At 36.1% G+C, this 21,570-nt stretch overlaps 1 protein-coding gene across 1 annotated transcript; it reads right to left on the bottom strand.

The window, feature by feature from the left end:
- Positions 1 to 570: 570 nt before the first annotated feature.
- NELFB (negative elongation factor complex member B) lies at positions 571 to 21,521 on the bottom strand. The gene is made up of 13 exons (XM_051976904.1): positions 20,810 to 21,521; positions 17,936 to 18,099; positions 17,572 to 17,671; positions 16,792 to 17,022; positions 14,154 to 14,339; positions 12,049 to 12,161; positions 10,270 to 10,372; positions 7,926 to 8,021; positions 5,570 to 5,712; positions 5,084 to 5,190; positions 1,834 to 1,975; positions 1,251 to 1,359; positions 571 to 959 (listed from the first exon to the last, which is right to left on the bottom strand). Exons 1-13 carry the CDS (start codon positions 20,909 to 20,911, stop codon positions 813 to 815), a joined length of 1,743 nt encoding a protein of 580 aa, XP_051832864.1. The 5' UTR covers positions 20,912 to 21,521; the 3' UTR covers positions 571 to 812.
- Between the last annotated feature and the right edge of the window lie 49 nt (positions 21,522 to 21,570).

Below are 21,570 nucleotides of genomic sequence, written 5' to 3'. Positions count from 1 at the left end.
TCAAGGAATCCAGCAGCAATACTAAGTTGGGATGGGGAAAAGGGGGAGGAAAATTTTTAAATATTTTCCTCCTAACCTGAGAGGCTTCCCCAGGATTAAAAAGGGGGGAGGAGGGGAGGGGAAGAAGTTTTTTTTAAAAAACTCTCTAAATCCACCAACCACTAAAGAATGACCTAGTTCTAAAAGAGTACGAGATAATTATCTTCATCTCACAGATGGAGAGACTAAGGCACAGAGGTTGCCTATATAAAGGTTACATAGTAGGCTAGAGTGGAATAATGAATAGAATTCTAAAAAAATAATTCCAAATAATTCCAATCCCTCTAAGCCTAGACTACAAGATTATTCAATTCTGTACTCATCTATCAAAGGGGTTCATGGAGACCCTATGATATTTCATTTTTATCATGGACACTCACCCAACACTCCATTGAAACCACCATGACCACTCTGAATAGCTCAAGTTAAGAGAGGTGAACAATTCTTATCTTCCACCATCTCATTCCCTAATGAGGAAGAAATTTCTTTTATGTGCGCGTGCGCGCGCACACACACACACACACACACACACACACATACACACACACACACACACACACACTTCAGACCCTTCCTCAGACCCTTCCCACTGGCCTCAAGGAAGCTAAGAGTTATTAATTGCAGACTTTGTAACACTTCAGCGTTCAATGTAAAGTCCTCAGGAAATTCTTCACAGTGTAGTGATGACAAATAATTCCCCCACCTTCATGGGCTATGGAAAGTTTGAGGTCATCAGGTACCATAACCATGACCGAGTTCAGGGTTAAAACACCTCAAAGGGTTGCTGGGGTTGGGACAGCAGGAAGGGGTAGCTCTAAAGCAGGAGCTTCCACCACCTGGGCTGGACTAGGTTTGCAATGTTCCAGGTGTTCCAGTTTCTCTCCAAGCTGATTGTAAAGATCTTTCACAGCCTCCCCACTCTACAGAAAAAGAAGGAAGAGAAGATGAAACTCATACTTTTGTTTTTAGTTTTGTTACCACTACAAACACTAAATCTTATTATTACCCAAGTGTTTTAACACTGACAACTGAGATGTGTTTAAGATATAATTAAAACTTGAAAGTAATTACACTTCAGAAGCTGCTATCTAACTAGAGCAGAATTTCTCCATTTAGCAGGAGCCTGGGGACAGGACTTGGATTTCAAGTCCAAAAGCACTTTTCTTTGAGCTTTTAAAAATATAATCAACAAAGGGATACCATAAACTCACCTGACTGGTAGGTTCCAAAGTCTTTTGGAGGGACTCCAATTTAGTAGGGGCCACTTTGTGATGCAGGTGAATCAAGAGCCTGAGAACATGGCGGTGTACATTCTCTTTTCTAAAGGGGGGAAAAAAAAAAAAGAAAGAAAGTAAAGAACTAAATATCATTTTCCCTCCCCACAGGATGGAATAGGTGGCTGAACTGGGCAGGCATCCAAAAAGGTGAAGGTAGACTGGCTGGCTTTTCAGGAAAATGAATAATGGAGGTAAAATCTGTGCTACTTAATATGGGTGCTTCTTCCACCTGTAGCATCTTTTTCTATTCAGAAACATCTTGCTCCTCACACTCTGGCAAACAATGGACATGTTTAATTAAACTAGCTAGTTTAAATTCTTTCTAGTCCTCAAATATTTAAAGATATTTGTGCTATTCTGAAAAAGATTTCTACATGAAGCATTTTAGATGAACAATATTTAACAGACTGAATAGAAACCAGTCAGAATTATAACATGATCCAAATGATCTTGAAAAGGACATAATACAAGCTTGTTCTGGAACTGCTTTATATAAACACCCCTAAAACTAACTTACCTTGAGAGGCAGGTAAGGAAGAATCCATCAAATAAACTGGTACAGAATTCTTCCACAGCAAACTCATCTGCTAGCAGAGTAAGGTTCCCAGTGAGCAAGTGAAGAAATATATCACTGAAGGCCAAATCTCCAAATGTCTCGACTGCAATGGTAATTGAAAGTTAACTAACCAGAGAGTCTAAGAAATAATTCTTTCTATAAAAAGTAAATCTTTAAAATTTTAACTTAGTAAATATCAAATAAAATAAACACTCTGCAGGGCAAGTAGAAAAGGATGATTATACGCAAAACTGACAATCTCTATTACATGCTGCTTACTTTTCCCTTTAAGTACATAATAAATTGAACATGTTAAATTTTCAAAGGTGTCTTTTTTGTCTGTTTCTGTCTAGACTTCTGCTCTCTTCTGTGCATTAAGAAAAACTGTTTTGGTGACCTTTTTTCCTGTTTTGTTTTGTTTTTTTGACAACCCTTTCTATTGCTAATCCTTCCCGTTTCCATTTTTAAAAAAAATTTATTTTATTTAATAATAATTTTATATTGACAGAATCGATGCCAGAGTAATTTTTTTACAACATTATCCCTTGCACTCACTTCTGTTCCAATTTTTCCCCTCCCTCCCTCCACCCTTTCCCTTAGATGGCAAGCAGTCCTATATATGTTAGATATGTTGCAATATATCCTAGATACAATATATGTTTGCAGAACCGAATAGTTCTCTTGTTGCACAGGGATTCAGAAGGTAAAAATAACCCAGGAAGAAAAACAAAAATGGAAATTGTTCACATTCGTTTTCCAATGTTCTTTCTTTAGGTGTAGCCGCTTCTGTCCATCATTTATCAATTGAAACTCAGGTCTCTTTGTCAAAGAAATCCACTTCCATCAGAATACATCCTCATACAATATCGTTGTCGAAGTGTATAATGATCTCCTGGTTCTGCTCATTTCACTTAGCATCAGTTCATGTAAGTCTCTCCAAGCCTCTCTGTATTCATCCTGCTGGTCATTTCTTACAGGACAATAATATTCCATAACATTCATATACCACAATTTACCCAGCCATTCTCCAATAGATGGGCATCCATTCAATTTCCAGTTTCTAGCCACTACAAACAGGGCTGCCACAAACATTTTGGCACATACAGGTCCCTTTCCCTTCTTTAGTATCTCTTTGGGGTATAAGCCCAGTAGTAGCATTGTTGGATCAAAGGGTATGCAGTTTGATAACTTTTTGGGCATAATTCCAGATTGCTCTCCAGAATGGTTGGATTTGTTCACAACTCCACTAACAATGCATCAGTGTACCAGTTTTCCCGCATCCCCTCCAACATTCATCATTATTTTTTTCCTGTCATCTTAGCTAATCTGACAGGTATGTAGTGGTATCTCAGAGTTGTCTTAATTTGCATTTCTCTGATCAATAGTGATTTGGAACACTCTTTCATATGAGTGGTAATAGTTTCAATTTCATCATCTGAAAATTGTCTGTTCATATCCTTTGACCATTTATCAACTGGAGAATGGCTTGATTTCTTATAAATTAGAGTCAGTTCTGTATATATTTTGGAAATGAGGCCATTATCAGAACCTTTAACTGTGAAGATGTTTTCCCAGTTTGTTGCTTCCCTTCTAATCTTATTTGCATTAGTTTTGTTTGTACAAAGGCTTTTTAATTTGATATAATCAAAAATTTCTATTTTGTGATGAGTAATGGTCTCTAGTTCATCTTTGGTCACAAATTTCTTTCTCCTCCACAAGTCTGAGAGATAAACTATCCTATGTTCCTCTAATTTATTTATAATCTCGTTCTTTATGCCTAGGTCATGGACCCATTTTGATCTTATCTTGGTATATGGTGTTAAGTGTGGGTCCATGCCGTTTCCATTAACACCCTGGGAATAACACCGTAGGAATAATAAATATGCATAGTCAAATACAAACAAATTCCTATATTGACCACTTCCAAAAATGTATGGGACTAATTCTTATGAATTATTCTATAAAAAAGCAGAAAGTTAACTAGGCTAATAGCATCCATTCACATCTCTTTCCCCTGCTATTCCCACCCCAGAAAAAGTCTTTAAAGTTAGGGTGAATTATCTCTCTCTCTTAATTCTGCTTCTTACTTTTTGATCTTTGAAATGTTCCTTATCTGTAGTCTTACCCTGAAACTGTCCTCACTGCCTAAGACTTTCTAAAATATCCATCCACTCCTGTGAGCCTCTCAAAATCCTGGAAGATTTATCTGCCCCAAGGACCCATATTGGCCAACCTTCATTTCTCTTCTGGTTCTGCCTTTCTAGACTTCCACTTCCCTGCCCTTACTTGGCCATCATTCTTCCTAACCTACTTCTCTTTTAACTCTCTTTGATGTATTTTCTTTCTTCATTAGAATATAAGCTTCTTAAGGTCAGAATTGTTTTTTTTTTTTTTTAAACTTGTTTTAGTATCAGGAGTGCTTGGCAAAGTGCCTGGCACATAGTGTTAATACAAGATAAAACTTCTGCTGCCTTACCTTTGGTTGAAAAGCTGGCACCAAATAGTCAAGAGTACCTACATTCTAACATCAGTGCCAAGCCTGTAGAATGGGCTCCCTTTCCCTTATTCCTCATGACCCCAAGGATATAACTTCTGCACTGGCTACCAAGAGTCAAGGTCTTGTATTCTTCTATCCTTGAGCCTTCTTCCCAATATAGCAGAAAGAGTGATAAATTTAAGAACCAAAATATAAGGTTTCAAGTCCTAGTTCTACCATTTACTATTATCTGACTTCAAACAAGTCACAACATCTTTGAACCTCAGGTTTATCTTATGTAAAATGAGAGAACAATACTTATGCCAGCAATGTTACAAGATTATTGTGAGAAAAGCTCTGCATAATATTAACTGGTATTTATATAGTGCTCGATGGTTTACAAAACACTTTACATACATTATTTCATTTGATCCTCATAAAAACCCGTAAAGCAAGTTTTACAAGTATTATCATCACCAATTTTCAGATCTGGAAACTGAGACTCTATGATTGACAAGTGTTAGAGGGAATATTCAAGGTTTTCTGATTCTAAGTTCACAGTACCTTTTCTACTATACCACTATAACTATCAATTATTCTTCTTCATAATTTGCTATTCCCTGTCCCAGAACATACTTTACATTAAGGCTCTTTGACATCAATCTCTGATCCAAATTCCCTTTTATCCTTACCCATAAGACTTTGATGAGAAAAAATAAACAAGTTAAAACTCACCTAATCCAGGCAGAAGTCGGAGAAAAGCATTTTTATTCCTTTGCTTTGTTATGTGAAGGACATAATAAAGCCCCATTTCACAAGCCATCCTATGTTCCTGCAAGAACCTGGTACCAATCAAGAGATCACACCGTCAAGACACTAATATCTTTGCTCATCTGACCAAATTAATGACCAAAGTCTTTAGCCATTTTGCCTTATATATCATACCCCAATGATACAGTATGGTATTATAAAGATTAAATTTCTGTGGTTTCTGAAAAGTTATCTGAAATAATAGCATTAACAAATCTTTAGGACTAGACAATTTAATCACTATAACATATTTTCATCTAGTATAATATATATTAAAAATATAACTCTACCCCCTTTTCTTTTAAGTATATTTTTTAAAAGGTTGGCTTTTAAGATGCTCATTGCCTAAAGACTTTGCATCATTTTGTATAGATGTTCTTTTCAAAATTGTTGATCATTTAATTGACATACTTGATAAAGCTTTCAGGAAGGGTATTAGGGTATGTGACTGATGCCTTCTCTTCTGTTGGTAGTTTCTGATCTACGTTGAAAGTATAATCATCCACCACAAAAGACATAAGCATTGGCAAAAACCTAGTGATCAGCTCTACCTCCTGGGGAAAAAAAAGTGGGGGGGAAAGGTTTAGATTAAAGATCCTTTTGAACCCAAATGAAGTATAAACAAAATCTTGTTCAAGTTCAAATTTCTCACCCTGGCAATGGAGGCCTTTCATAATTTTATTAAATCCTTTGTTCCCAATTTTATTTCCAATTTTTCCCTTATACATATCTCCCACTCAGACTGGTTCCCCACAAGCAAGTACCTTGCTTATTCCTTGCTCCTTATCAAGAATATTTTTCTCTTTCACTTAATTTCTACTTCTTTAGACACAAGCTGTATCCCTTCTAGGAAGCCTTCTCAGAACATTCTAACCTATTCCAGTTCTCCCATTTTTGTACTTAAAAGTCTTTTTTCCAGGACCACATGCTGAGGTACTAGAGAATTTCTTTCTATGGTATCCTCTAATTGTTCTATGGGAATAAAAAACTCCAGTGAGACTGTGAATTATGAGATCAAGGTAGAGACCCACACATACTTGAAATCACTAGCACATTGCACAAGGCCTATAGTAATGCTTAAAAGACTTATTCAATGTACAATTAAGTTAAATTAAAAGTTAAATATATTTTAACATGTATAACATATATTGGATTGCTTGTCAACTAGGGAAGGAGATGGGGGGAAGGAGAAAATCTGAAACACAAGGCTATGCAAGGGTCAGTGTTGAAAAATCATCCATGCATGTTTTGAAAATAAAAAGCTTAAAAAAAAGATTAAAGTTAATTTAAATGCTAATTTTACAAAATAAAACTGACTGCAAGAAAGATCCAAATGATACTTGTATAAGCTTTTGCAGGCTGCCCTGATACTACCCAAATCAGAGTTTTATATATGACAAACACATTCAAAAGAACAAACATTGCTGTGAAGTCATAAACAAGCAGCTCAACAGGAAAATGGAAACTAAACAATTAAGAGTTCAAATCCTATCTTTGCCAGTAACATACTTTGTGACCTTGGATAATTTCTCAGGGCTTCAGTTTTCTCATCTTATAAATGAGAACAGAATGAGCTTCTATTTTAAAGAGCTCACAAGAAGAATCACAAAAATATTTAAAATAACTTAAAAATATCAAAAGTATGTTATAAAAATACTTATTACATAAATTTGTATCACTATTTATCACTAAAACTATATAATCTCAAAGTATGTTTACTAATTATGCTGACAGAAAAGCCAAGAAGACAGTGGGTTCAAGTGTAAACTTTGTTTTAGAATGAATAGGTCAGGGTTTACAGCTTCTTCTTTTGATGGAATATTGTGTTTTAATACAAGGAGCTTCAAAAATCCCAAATAGTATTCATTCACATCAAGCCAACCTCCACATGGTTGTTCACTGGTAGCACTAGAAATTATATTCATTAAAAAATAATTTTGCCTGACTGAGAATTTCAATAAACATTTAACAATATCTCTTGTGTTACTTAGAAAGACAGTTTACTATTAAAAAAGGTCTGGACATTTGGCAATCATGATTCAAAGTCACAGAGTGATGGAAAGGACCCCTCCACTTAGTTTAACCCACACCTAAATGGGAATCTCCTTTACACCATCCCTGACAAGTGGTCAGCAATTGATGGTGAAAAATTTATTTCCTTCTTGGAAGTGGCTCATTCTACTTTTAAACAGTTCTAATAGTTAGGAATTTGATCCTTACATTGGACTAGTCTGTTTCTTCAACTTCAATTTATTAACCTAAGTTCTATCTTCTGAGATAGAGAAATCAACTTCCAAAGGCAGAGTTGTTTTGTACCCCTTCATGGCCCCAGTCATGAAGCTCATTACAGAATTAGACTCAAAATGTTATAGCTAGAAGAGATTTTAGAGATATGACTTAACTCTAATCTCCTGCCCCCATCAGAGATTTAAAAAAGAGAGAGAGAAAGATTGAGAAAAGAGAAGTGACTTGTCCAAACTTAAATAACTAGACAAAGCTGGAACTAGAACCCAAGACTCCTAAAATTCTTCCTATCACACTCTTCTGCCTAACTATAAAAAGAAGCTTAACAAAGATTTGGTTAAAAAAAAAAAAAAACCAAGAAAAATATAACCAAGGGGAAAAACCATAACAAACTTCAGGTAACTATTTTGGACTGCAAAATGAGGATAAATCTAATGTTCAAACAAAATCTGATAAAATAACCATTTGGGGAAAATAAAAGTAAAGAAAGGCTTAATGTAACTTTTAAATTTAAAAAAATTACCATTTTTGGTTCCTTGAAGACCTGACTGTCAATCATGTCCCAAGCCCCCTGTCCCAGGGAGAGCATTCTTAGCAATAAAAGTAGATCAGGACTCTCCTATAAATATAGGAAAAAAAAAATTGTTTAACTGATCTCTCATCTAATTTGTTTACAATCTTTAAACAATGCACTTTTAACAAAAATTGGATTATTTTCTCTTATTACTAAAAGTACTAAAGATACTAAAAGTATCACCTTCACAGAACCAAAAAAACAATTATCACCACACAATATGACAACAATAAAGGACATCCAAACGCTAGTTAATATGGAGACTTCAGAAGACTGACAAGGAAATATATTTCCCACTTTTTGGCAAGGAGATGACGGTGCAGACTAATGCAGGTATGGTCAGATACAGTCAACATTTTCCTTAACTATGATTCTTTGTTATAAAGGAGCATTCTTCTAAAGGTAGGAGGCATCACTGGAAAGTGATAATGACAGTAAGAAGAAAAAGTTTCAGTTCAATTAAAAAAGTGTAAGCTTCACCCTCCACTCACATGCACTGGTTATTTCAATTTTAAAAAAAAATATATATATATATATATGTATGTATGTATGTATATAAATATAAACCTTTCAACTAAATTAGGTAAATTATTCCTTCTACATAGGTTTTTTAAAAATTAAATTTTTCAGTTAACCAAAATCCTCTTTCTTTACCTCCACCAGTCTCTAATTGAAAGAGAAAGAAAAACAAGGTCTTAATAATATATATGCTTATGTATAAGCTAACAACAAATAAATAAATAAGAAATGGCAAAGGGATAGTTTTATAAAAACATGACAAGACCTATGTGAACTGATGCAAAGGGAAATGAGAAGAACTAGGAGATCACTGTGTATAGGTAACTATATTGTAGTGATGATTAACTGTGAAAAACATTATCTATTTAGATCAATATAACAATCCAAAAAAATTCAAAGCACTCATGATGAAAATTGTTATATCCTCCAAAGAGAGAATGCATGAACTGAGAACAAACTGAAATATCATTCTCTCACTTAACTTTTTTCTTTGTTTTGAGATCTGACTAATATGAAAATATGTTTTGCATGATTTAACAAATATAATTGATATATTATTTATCTTCTCAGTGAGGGAGGGGTTAAGGGAAGAAGAGAATGTAGAACTCAAAATTTAAAAAGAAAAATATTAAAAATTAAGAAAAATTTTAAAAAGAAAAAAATGCAAAATTAGCAGATCATATAGTTTCATTTTTATGATAAGGTTGTTCACTCTTAAACAGTCAAGAGATAGTGACAAATTTAAAAATTAAGAAAAAAATAAATTCAATTACAAGGAAAAAATATGTAATGTCAAGCAAAATTTCCATATTGGCCCTATCTAAAAAATATGTCTCAATTGAAATCCTGTCAGGAGCTGAGCAGCATGTCTTGTCATGAGTCCTCTACAGCTGTGGTTGATAAAGGAGTGGATCAGAATGTTTGAGTTTTTCAAAGTCAATTGTTTTTTATATCACTACTATGGTATAAATTGTTCCCTGGTTGTAGTCACTTCCCTCTTCATTAGTTAATACACGTCTTTTCAGGTTTCTCTAAGACTATCCCTATCATTATTTCTTACAACATAATATTACATAATACTGTAATTTGTTCAACCATTCTCCAAAAGATTGACACATCCTAAGTTTCCAGTTCTTTGCCACCACAAAAAGAGATGCTATAAATATTTTGATTTTTCCCTCTTTTTGTTATCTCTAAGATACAGATCTAGGATTGGTATTGTTAGATCAAAGGATATACTCTCTAGAAGGAATGGATCAATACACAGATCCACTAACAATGTACTAATAACGTATCTGTTTTCTCAGAAACCCACTAACATTCATCATTTTCCTTTTTGGGGGCATTTTTGTCAATCAGATGGGTATGAGATAGGAACCCAAAGTTGTTTTCATATGTATTTCTCTATTACTAATTAGAGCATTTTTTCATATGGCTTTTGATAGTTTGGATTTCATCTTCTAAAAACTATTTGTTCATATCCTTTGACCATTTATCAATTGGGGGATGGGACTCATTCTTTTAAATTTGAATCCCTGCATATCTTAGAAATGAGATCTTTATCAGAAAATTTGCTACAAAGCCTTTTCTTCTTTATACATGTATTTTAAGCTACTACAGTAGACATGAGAAGCATATACCTAAAATATCTACTCCCAAATACTCTTTAGGCATTTACACTAGCTAAACAAGAACTGAAAGCTGCTTCTATCAGATTTTCATAACAAGGGCAAGTCTAACTCAAGTTATGTCCTCATCAGTTTCTGCCACTCACCCTGGGTAAGGTTTCCTGACCCACCAGTTCTTGCAGATGTCTTATGGTGCTCAAAGACAGGGTATTAATCGCAAAGGGATCACATAGAATCATAGACAAATCACTGAAAGGAATAAGTGATAAGTTTATATTCCCAGATTAAAGACATCCCCATAACCAATCTATTCATCTTCTTAACGAACTTTATTTCAACATTAATCAAGATCATAATACATCCCCAGGAGAAGAAAGCACTTATACTAAGACTTATAAGAAGTTAGTGCTATAAAGCAGTGGTGTCAAACTAAAGCAGGGGCCATAAAATCAAAATTAAGGATCTCTGTGGATAAATATTAACTTAGAAAACCATGTTATGACAAATACAGAAATAGGTTTAGCATTGTAGGTGCATAACCTATATGAGATTACTTGCTGTCCTAGAGAAGAGGGAAAGGGAGAAAAAATTTAGAATACAAAATTTTACAGAAATGAATGTTGAAAACTATCTTTACATGTATTTGGAAAAACAAAATACTACTGAGAAAAAAAAGAAAGAAAGAAAATCACATGCCAACTGTAAATTGTGTTTTTGATTACTTTTGTTAAATATTTCTTAATCTGGTCTGGGCTACCTGTGTGTTTGACACCTCTGCTCTAAAGGAATTCAGAGTCTCTAAATAAACTCCCTTAGTTTACAGAAGATAATGAGAAGGTCCAAAAGAGAAAGAGACTTGCCTAAGAATATATACAGCTGGTTAATGGCAGAACTGAGACCAGAACATATATCTTCTGACTTAACTGATATTTCTACAACACCACACTGTTCTTTTAGAACCATTCATCTACAGTCTATAAACTGGGTTTCAAGCAAATCTATCTGTTCGCACCAGCTATAAGTATTATTTTTGGACAGATCAGGTTATTCTAAAACATAAAGAAAACAACCATCACAAAAAAAAACCACTGTTTTTGAAAAAAAATTTTTTTAATCTTAATAGGTATAGATTATCATTGATAAAAACAATTTTTGAGATGAAAATAAGAATTACTTTACCTCCTTAAGATGATCACCTTCTAAGTCAAATTTTGGTTCTAAAAGTTTGGTTTTAAAACTTTACCCAGGTTTAAAGTTGAATAAAAATAAGATACCTTAAGTTCTCAATCTTTCAGATAATTGTGAATGAGAAGAATTCATAAAAGTAAACATTTATCAAGCATTATCTTTCAAAGGATGCTTTATTTAACAGAATACATAATGCCATGGAAAACACCTTATAAAAATTCCTCTTGTGAAACTGTAAAAATATGTAAAAGACAAAGAACTGCAACATAATTGGACCCAACCCCCCTAATTATCACAGTAAAGTTCAAAATCCATTCCTCACAACTAGAACCTGGCATATAAATACTCAAAAAAAAAAGGAATAAGGTCTTGTCAGACCCTGTTTGAAAGGAAGTGATGCCTAAGATTTTTAAAACCCCCAAAATAAAAATTTTAATTAAGAGTGATAATATGCTAGGGAGTGTGGGAGAGAAGGCTATTATAAGGATAGTAGAAGTTGAAAGAATCATTGTTCAAATCTGGAAGGAACCTCAGAAGTCACCTATCTTAACCCTCTATTTTACAGATGAGGAAACTGAGCTCTAGAAAGATTAAGTGAAAGACAAAATCACTATAGTAGAACAAAGCAAAGCCAAGATTCATACTGAAGTCTTCAAGTTTCAAATACATTTTTCTTTTCACTGTATTGAGCTATTAAGGCTGTTTGTGTTCTACAAGCTTGAGACAATTCCACTCACCCCAGCACTTGCTCCTGACCTTTCTTCACTCCATCCAGGAATCCTTGCAGCTCCCGAGCTCTTTTATTGTCAACAAACTTTTCTCGGATACAAGCATCAAGACACCAGGTAAACTGTATAGTCCAGAGGAACAAATTCAAAAGATAAGTCTTCTAATTACAGAGTTATACACAGGTCTTTGACAAAATGTAATCAAATTTCACAATTTACTCTTTTCCTACTGGCTAAATCAAATTTTCTAACAAATACTGTGAGCATTTAAAAAGTGGTTTAAAAATTATTATAATGCTAAAGAATATTATATTCATAATTTACTCTTTTCCTACTGGCTAAATCAAATTTTCTAACAAATACTGTGAGCATTTAAAAAGTGGTTTAAAAATTATTATAATGCTAAAGAATATTATAATTTTCTGCTGTTTGTCATATTTATTCAATAAACAAAAGATACTATTTCCTAGAATTAGCACTGAAATTGTAAGAGTTCAATAGGACAAGGAAAAGGGCATTTTTCTCTTTTTATGGATAAAACCAAAGTTGATCGTAAAACACAGTTCTCTCCTATCAGTAGAAGATGGGGGCTCCAAATGTAGAATATGACAGATATACACTGTCAAACTCAGTAGAGGTTGGTTAGTGCTTAAATGTTTTGTTTTTAACAAAGACAGGTTCAATTATATGTGGACAGGAAATAAGAGGGAAATAATTGTATAAAAACAGAGGGTATTGGTTAAAATATCAAAAAAAATATTGTCTCTCTTAGGCTGAATAGCAGAATTTTGATTAGAGAAAGAAGGCTCAGTTTGCTCTGAGGGCCTATTTAAACATACAAAATGACCAGTGTGGGAATTTGTTTTGCTAGACTCTCTGCATATTCGCTATAAGGTTTTACTTTTCATTTTTCTTTTATTATTCAATTGGTGAAGGGATGGAAAGAGAGCAGTGGGAAATATAAATGCTTGTAAAAATAAGGAATACGTTAAAAAGTAACCAGAAACAAAAAAATCTGGAGGATCTACAGATCCTCCTTTCCTCCAGAGTCACTTTGTCATTCTTCAGACAGTATCACTTTATAGATAGACTTCTGAAGGAGTCAGTTCAGAATAATAATGCTGTCCTCCACACTTCTTGGTCTTCTAAGAAACACATAGTTTTAAGAAGTGACATCTTTGAACATATTTTAGTTTTTCTCATTCTAATTTGGAAACAAGTAAGTTCAAGAGTGCCCAGGAAAATTGTTAAGAAGGGCTCTTGGACATCTTGTTTCCTTTAAAATTAACAGAATTGATTTTTCTTGTGCAGCATGCTATATGTGAAAATATATATAGAAGAACTGCACATGTTTAACATATATTACTTGTCTATGGATGGAAAGGGGAAGGGAGAAAAATTTGAAACACAAGATTTTGCAAGGGTGAATGCTGAAAACTATCTTTGCAAGTATTTTGAAAATAAAAAGCTATTGTTAAAAACAAGAAAAGGCAAAGAAAAGCAGAGGCAAGTCACTACCCTCAGGGAGTTATCACTGTCAGAAAAAAACAACAAATAAGTAATTAAGTAAATACAAGAAAAATAAAAAATAAAATTAACAGAATTTCATGAGCAGAATTTCTCCTTCCTTAGAACTCCTGCCCAAACTACAGTACAAGGATAGCTTGGAAGGTATTAAAGTCTGGTTTAATACTTCCCAGTAACTATCATTCACATCCGTTTGGGCTATTATAATCTTAGCAATAAGCCTCACATAAGTGTTTTTCAAACTTAAAACTTAAGGGCAATATAAAGACTAAAATGGTGATTCCCAAATGGTTTTTGTTTTTTATCAATGCTAATTAGTTTACTATACTCAATAAGCTTAAGATTACTAGCAGAAATGCCAAGAGGCAAGAAAGATGATTTGAAAGTTCAATTAGTCTAAAGAACTTATCTGTTAATTCAGAAATAGAAAAGGCAGATGTCATTATGATCTTGTCTATGATGACATCAGCATCTTCCCATTTGGAGTAATATGATAGGATCACCAGATGCTTAACAGCCTGCATGTAGCATGTGGTGACATATTAATATAAAACTGATGAAGATCCCACAGTATTTTTATCTAGTACCTTATGGCATGGATCCACCATGCAAATATCACTGATGTCCAGGTCATGTAATGACATTAGCAGTTCAGCTCTCAAGGTACAGTAATGGACATTCCTTGTCCGCAGGAATAAGGTTCGAAGGAACTGCAACACCATGTCATAGAGTTTTACGTTCTTCCCAATCATCTGTGTCAGTTTCTGTACTACCTAAGTCCATCCAAAAGAAAAGAAAACAAAATGATTTATTCCTCTAAAAGCAGTCCCAGTGACACCGTTCAATATAATATATAACTGACAGCAGGAGGCCTACCTATGTTTGCTCAATTAGCTCAGAAAACGATTTCCCATAGAGGAGAGGAGTCATACAGGCCTTTAGGCGGCTCTCAGACATCTCTAACAACCCTTACCTCAAATTTCCTTATGTTTTATCAACTGATGTAGTAGCTCTATCTCCCAAATAGTTTATTTGTACACTATGTAAACAATTGTTTTAAATTTAAACCACTCAAATATTTCAAATCAAGCAACTGGTTATTTTGGTTTCTATTCATTTTGTGATTATGAAAAAAATGCCCATGTAATTTAAAAGTGACCTAAAGGACAACAGAAAAAAGTGCTGTAGGCTTGCAGCATATTACCAAGGAAATCTGTCAGGGTATGACTAAAAGAAAAGAGGTGGACTGGGCATGAAGTGAAGCCACAGGACTGCAATGTAGAGCACAAATGTCACAGCAGATTAAAATATTTAACTGGGAAATGTTTAAGAAAATAAATGAAAATACAACATAGATAATATTGGGGGGGGGAGGGAGTTCTGTCTGTTTGAGTTTGACACCAGCAGTGTGGAGGATAGTGCACAGTTGAACTGATTCACCTTATAAGGGGTCAGGAGAGGGAAAGGAGGAGGGTGTAACTGGTCCAGACAGAACTACAGAGTGGAGAAAAGAGGCCAGAAGAAAGAGGCAGCACAGGATTTGTGGTTTTAACACAGAGGGAAAGATGGAATGGCAAAAAGTTATAACCTTATAGGAATTTCAGAGTTCATGACAAGAAGTGGAATGCTTGCAGATAATGACAAGATGAAGGGTATGAAGGGGACAGTACAATGCAAGATGTAGCTTTCTGGAAGGAATGTAAAAAGTATCTTGTTCAAATCATTCATCTTATAAAGGAGGAAACTGAGGTAAAATAACTTCACTTAGGTCATTTTCTAGTCCTCTGGACTTTACCTACTATGGAGCAAGGATCTAGGAAGGATTACTTTGATTTTCAGCACCTTCCCTGTCTTCAGGCCCCAGCCTCAAAGTTCCATCCCCCAGCCCCCAGAAGACATTGCCAATGTTCCCTCTGAAAATGAAACTTTTGGCAACCACTCTAGTAAATCCCTGGCAACACTGATTGATCCATAAACACCCTATCCCTTCATCAGCAGAGGCCAGTGATATAGTGGGGGCTCTGTTTGGCAAAAGATGATCCATCTTTTATGCCTAGTAAAATGCAAGCCCCTTCCTTGGAGGCAGAGATCATGGGTCAAGGGAAGTGTCAGTCAAGGGCATGGCATGATTTGAAACACAGGCCCCATTCTATGGTTCAGCACTGAGGGTGCTGAGCTTGAAGCTCAGAAAGGTGGAGGGACTTCCCAGCCTATCCTTCACAGTTCTGGCATCCTCTGATCTAATCTTGGTTTGATAAAAATGGCAACCATAACTAGCATGTATATAGTGTCTAATGCATGCTAGGTATTTTACAATTATTATCTCACAACAACCCTAGAAAGTAGGTGCTGTTATTTTCTAATCCTCATTCTGAGGGAATGATGGGAAATCTGAGGCTGGGTTTTGTATTTCTTCTTTTTTTTTTCCTATGTAGTAGAAAAGATGGAAAATCAATACCTGTTAATTGAAGGAAAAAAACCAAAAACTTAAGTTTGAAAAACAAAAAGTCAAAATCTGTTTCTGCAGTTGTTTCTAGTTCCACTCTATGAGGGAGACTATAACAAGTCTAATCCCTCTGACTTATGATAATATTAAAAATCACTACCATGGCTCCCTTACACCATTTTTTTTTTTTTTTGCCAGAATAAACATCCTTAGCTCCTTCAAATGATCATCCTAAGACAAGGTTTCATCATCTGTCACTATTGTGGTCCCGTTCTCTGACATGTGTCCAGCTTATCACTAGTCTTTCCTAATATATGACACCAGAACTGAACAGCCTCCCCCAGAAGTGGCCAGGTTGTGTTGAGAAGAGGAGATGGGACTACTGCCTCCCATGTTCTGGATATTGTTCCAGTGATCAAATGCCTCCATAGGATTTTCTTAGGAGCATGTCCAATCAGGCTGCCCATCCCTCTCTACCTTTTCCAATGTTCTTCATGAAGCACGAAATTCTCACAATTAGACTCACTCTTTGAATCAAGTTAAATTCACAGTTAGAAATCACATATTTAAATGAGGAATATGTTAGCAGTTTTATGACTAGCCACTGTTATATTACTACCAATCAGTATAGCAGATTAGCTCAGAATGAGGTCCAGGAAAGCCACTCTGCAGGCCTTTAAGACCCAGATGATCCATAATACCACATTGGAAATGTGGCACAAGCAGAGAAGCAGGGTAAGTAATTACAGTGTAAATATATATTTCCTTTTGATCCTTACCTCCCCTTGACGTCTTGTTTTAGGAGATGGACTAAAGAAGTTGTGCAGAACAGATACTTCATTGCTGAAAAGGATATTCTCCTTCTCTAAAATGTACTGTTTGAGCAGTGGAGAAACTTCATCCCCAAACAGAGCTTGGTTATCCTGCCAAATCTGCCGCTTCACCTCCACAGCACATGCCCGATATAGTTCCTTGTCAGCCATCACCAGTTTCAATTTTTTTTCAGGAACCTGCAAGAACACTTGAGTATCAAGGTTTTATCTTGATCAGCTTTTATGTTAAATACTGTAAATCCAGCTGTCACAACAATCCATCTCCAAAGAAGTTTGTCATCCTTCCTCCTAAAATTTGGGTAGAGTGCCCAAATAATGGTAATAGTAGCAACAATGCTAATTTAAACATTTCTTAACTAAATATCAAATAACTTCTTAAATTTCTTTTTCAGAAGGATTATAAACTATATTTCTAATTTCCAAAATTCAAAATCCTTTGGATTTTGTACAACTGTTAAATGGAAATGTAAAATGGGGAACAGAAGGTAACTTTTCTTTCAAAATAAATACATGCATACACATTACTTTAAGAGGTAGAAAAAAAGAAGGCATTTTTTTTTTGGCCAAAATATAATAAAATGTTCTCACAAAACAACTGGACCTGCACTATATCTGCTAACAGGCACCAACATACTGAGTCTCTATGTCTGGAAGAAGTAAGACCTGTCAGTCAGCTAGCACTGATTAAGTGAATACCTGTGCCACAAGTGTACTACTTGCTCTTACCTTTGGCAAGTGTTTCATTACACACATCACTACTGGCTGGAGTGAGGGCATTTTCACCAAGGAAAAACTTTTCTCCAAGAGATCTTCTAGCTTCTTGTACCTAGAAATACACAAGTGATAATTATAATAGACTCATCTTCTCTAAATGCAGATTGAAACATACTTTTTTAAACTTTATTTTTGATCTATTTTCTTTTGCAATATGGCTAATATAGAAATGTTTTGCATGACTTCATATGTATCATTCATACTAAATTGCTTACCTGAGTGAGGAAACCAGAATAGCTTTCGTGTTTATAACCAGTGTAATAATCATAACTCTAATGACAGAGAATCCTGCCTGTTTTTTTCTCAGAATGTTTACCTTTCTTCAACCTTTCCTTCAGCAGCAATGGCAGATACTCTCTCCAACAATTTGTCTCTTAGCTCATCAAAGACTGACTGGTGGAACTCTAGACGAGGTGTCCCATGCAGGTCCAAGAAAGGCAGAGCAGATTGTAATGATGGCAGTAGGACACCATTTTCTGTCTAGTAAAACAAAGATTGGTATTAAATAAAATTCATCTTATAGAGGAGATACCCTCCTCCAAAAAAGAGAAAACAAAACACATTTAAATCTGCTCCATATGAACTAAAAATAAGATCTTTTGAGAAATAGGCATTTCTCAAATCTTCTCAGAGTTACTGAATGATCCAAATCATTAGAAACAAACTTGGAAAGAGTACTGGACTTGAAGCTGGAGATCTGGGTTCAAATCTTGCCTTTAGGATTACTAGCTATATGACTATGGGCAAGTTATGATCTCTCTGAATTTGCTTCTTCATCTGTAAAATAAGGCTAACAGTATCTATCTCATTGATGTGATGACTAAATCAGACAATAATATCAAGTGCTTTCTAAAATTTAAAGTGCTATACATAATATGCATTAAGTAGTTCAGTGGAAAAAATTAGGAAAACATCCTCATGACCTCAAATCTGGTCTCAGAAATTTACTAGTGTGACACTGAGTAAATCACTTCTTTTCTGTTCCAGTTTTTCATCTTTGCCAAGAAAATCTCAACTGAGGTCATGAAAAATTGGACACAACTGAAAAAAATTACTCAACAACTAATAGGACAACCATCCATAATACAACCCAAAGATGGTGACTCTATAGTGTCATTCCAATTATCATTAAACATTTTCTTCAGGTGGGGAACCCGTGAAGAAAATCCATTCATTTTCTTGATTTACTTCTATCTTCCTCAGAGATCTCGTGCAATACCTCCATTTTACTGAAGAAAACTAAGGCCCAGAGAGGGAAAGTAACTTGTCCACACATCACATAGTAAAAGTAACAGCTGAAATTTGAATCCAGGTCACCTACTACCTAGTCTGGGGTTCTAATCTTGAGCATAGCATTAAATATGGATAGGCCTTTAATGAATACTTGCAAGATTGTGCTGAGTTTGGAATTGGGAAATTCTGGGTTTAAATCTTGACCCTGGGCAGTTCATTTATTCATGGAACAAGTACATTGGTGTTGGTGGAAGCAGCACTAACCTTGAAGTCAGGAAACCCTGATTCTACTCTCATGGCTGAAACTAGCATTCATTATGTGACCCTTTCTCTCTCTGGGATTCAATTTGCCCATGTGCTAAATGAAAGTACTGAACTAGATGGTATCTAAGGATCCCTCAAGTTCTAACATTCTACAAGCCAATCTTTACACTCTGATGAGGGGAGAAAGGTTAACTGGCAGTGGAAGGATTCAAACATACTTGCTAATTGACTAGAAACTATGAGTGACTTGAAAACTATATTTCTAACTCTGGGGCATATGATCATCCTAAGAGTAAGAGCAAGATTGGCATTAGATGCCACCTAGTTCAACCTTCTCATCTTGCAGATAAGGAAAATGAATCCCATGAAGATGGGTCAGGATTTAAATCCAGATCTGATTGCAAGCATAGCACTCAGTCTACTGCATAACCTAGTTGTCTATACATTCTTATATCTAAAGCTATTTGCTTTGTGCTGCATCATGGGCCTATTCCTACTCTGCTCTGGGGAAAATAGAATTAAATTAAATCATCATAAAGAGGGGAAAAAATGGGAGATTACCAGTCTCATGTTTTCCCTTTTCTCTATGGTCTTTTATAGACTATTAACAATAACTTAACAATCATATCTACCAGTTTTTAAAAGTACCCTAGAATTGTACTTCATCTAGGCCAGATGATTTGAACAAAAGGCAAATTGTTCCTCCCTCATCTCATGTTTCAGCTCTCTGGTAAATTTGTTCTGTCCTTTTCAAACCATAAATCCAAGGCAGAGAAGGAAAAAAAAAAGTGGAAAAATTCTGCCTTTTTTGTTCTCTATGCTCTATATCTCATCCTAAGCAATAGTCTTAACTTTTCTTTGATCTTTCTTTTTTGACTAATATAGTTAAAACAACAAAACCTTTTTGGTAAACGTAGAATTTCTCAGTCCTGAAACTATTTTCACTTCACTATGCCAAACTTTTATTTTTACTCCTTACTCCATTACTTGCCTTTAACACATGTAAAAAAAAAAAAAAATTATCTAGGTATTTGAAGGAATTTGTAAATGCAGTATTATGTCAAAGCAAAAAAAAACAAAAATGTGAAAAAATTTAATCTTAGGCTATGTTAAAAGCGGGATTGAGTTCAGGACAAATGATAATATCAAGATGTCTCTGCACTGGTCATATCACATCTGAAATAATGTATCCAGTTCTGAGCACCACAGAAGGGGATTAATAAATTGTTAAGTATCCATTGAGCAAGGAGAATGTCAGAAGGCTGGAAACCACGTCAACTTTAGTCCCTGAGGTTGTCTGGAATAGGCAAAAGATTTAGAGGGATATGTGTCTGAAGGACTGCCATCTACCAGATGTATTAGATATATTCTTCTTGGAGGCAGAAGGCAGAACTAAAAACAATAGATGGAAGAGAAGTGGATTTACGCTTAATGTAAGGGGTTAAGTTCCTAACAACTAAACATGGCCTGGGAGGCCTTTGAGGGGTCTTCCTTGTTAAAAGGTCTTCAGGCACAAAGGCTGGATGGTCGTGTCAGCTTATGTTGTGCTGAGAATTCAGATCCTGCTTGGCCTGGAAAAATAACCCCTGAGGTCTCTTACACCTCGGAGACTCTGGCATTCTGGGTTCTGAGTCTGGAAAGGAAGGAAGAATCAACTGAGAGGCCAGTACTGGGGGCCCTGGGGATCCCGCACCTGGAACTGCTCGATGGCTTTGAGGGGCTCGGTGCAGTTGGTCAATGTCTCCTTCAGGTCCTCGCCGTTGGCCACCCCCAAATCCTGCAACCCGGCGAACATGGAGGAAGCCCCGGCCCCCGCTCCAGCTCCTGAGGCTGCGGTGGCCCCGGAAACGGCCCCGGTTCCCCCCGCAGCCCCTGTCCCTGGTCCCGGGCGGGCCTTCGCCTCCTGAGCCCCATCTGCCCGTTCGCCTCCGGCTGCTGCCGCTACTACCCCAGAACCCCGCTCTCCCGGCCCTCGAGAGCCCGCAGTCCCGGCCCCGGCCCCGGGCCCGGGACCAGGTTTTTCACCGGCTCCCTCCAGTTCGACCAGTGCCCGCTCCAAGCAAGCTCTTCCGTCCCGTCTCACAGAGCTTCCGGTCCTTCCTTCACCCTTCCGCCTGGAAACGCCACGCCGGCACCAAGGTTCCTGAAAGCAACCTTCTAACCTTCCCAAACAACCGGATGTTCCGCTCACGGGCGTTTTCGCCGATGTCACTGGCTCCTCCCACAGTCCTCTCTGCTCTAAGTGTCTTTCAAGATTCTCCCCGCGCCAACTCCATACTTTTTCCACTGAGAATCTGCAGCCCAGACTTTTTCCTTTTTCTACCTCAGCCCTTTGACATCCCCATGAGGCCTCGGGCGAGTCCACTTCCCCTGCCCTAGACGTCAGTTTTCTCCTTTCCAAAATGAGGGCGTTGCGCTAGATGACGTCTGCCATTCTGGCACCGGGTGTCCTCC

This window comes from Antechinus flavipes, chromosome 2 (genome assembly GCF_016432865.1).
Source record: "Antechinus flavipes isolate AdamAnt ecotype Samford, QLD, Australia chromosome 2, AdamAnt_v2, whole genome shotgun sequence".
Classification (NCBI taxonomy): Eukaryota; Metazoa; Chordata; class Mammalia; order Dasyuromorphia; family Dasyuridae; genus Antechinus; species Antechinus flavipes.
Note: the sequence above shows the minus strand (reverse complement) of the source record. Positions and strands in the feature narration are given on the sequence as shown.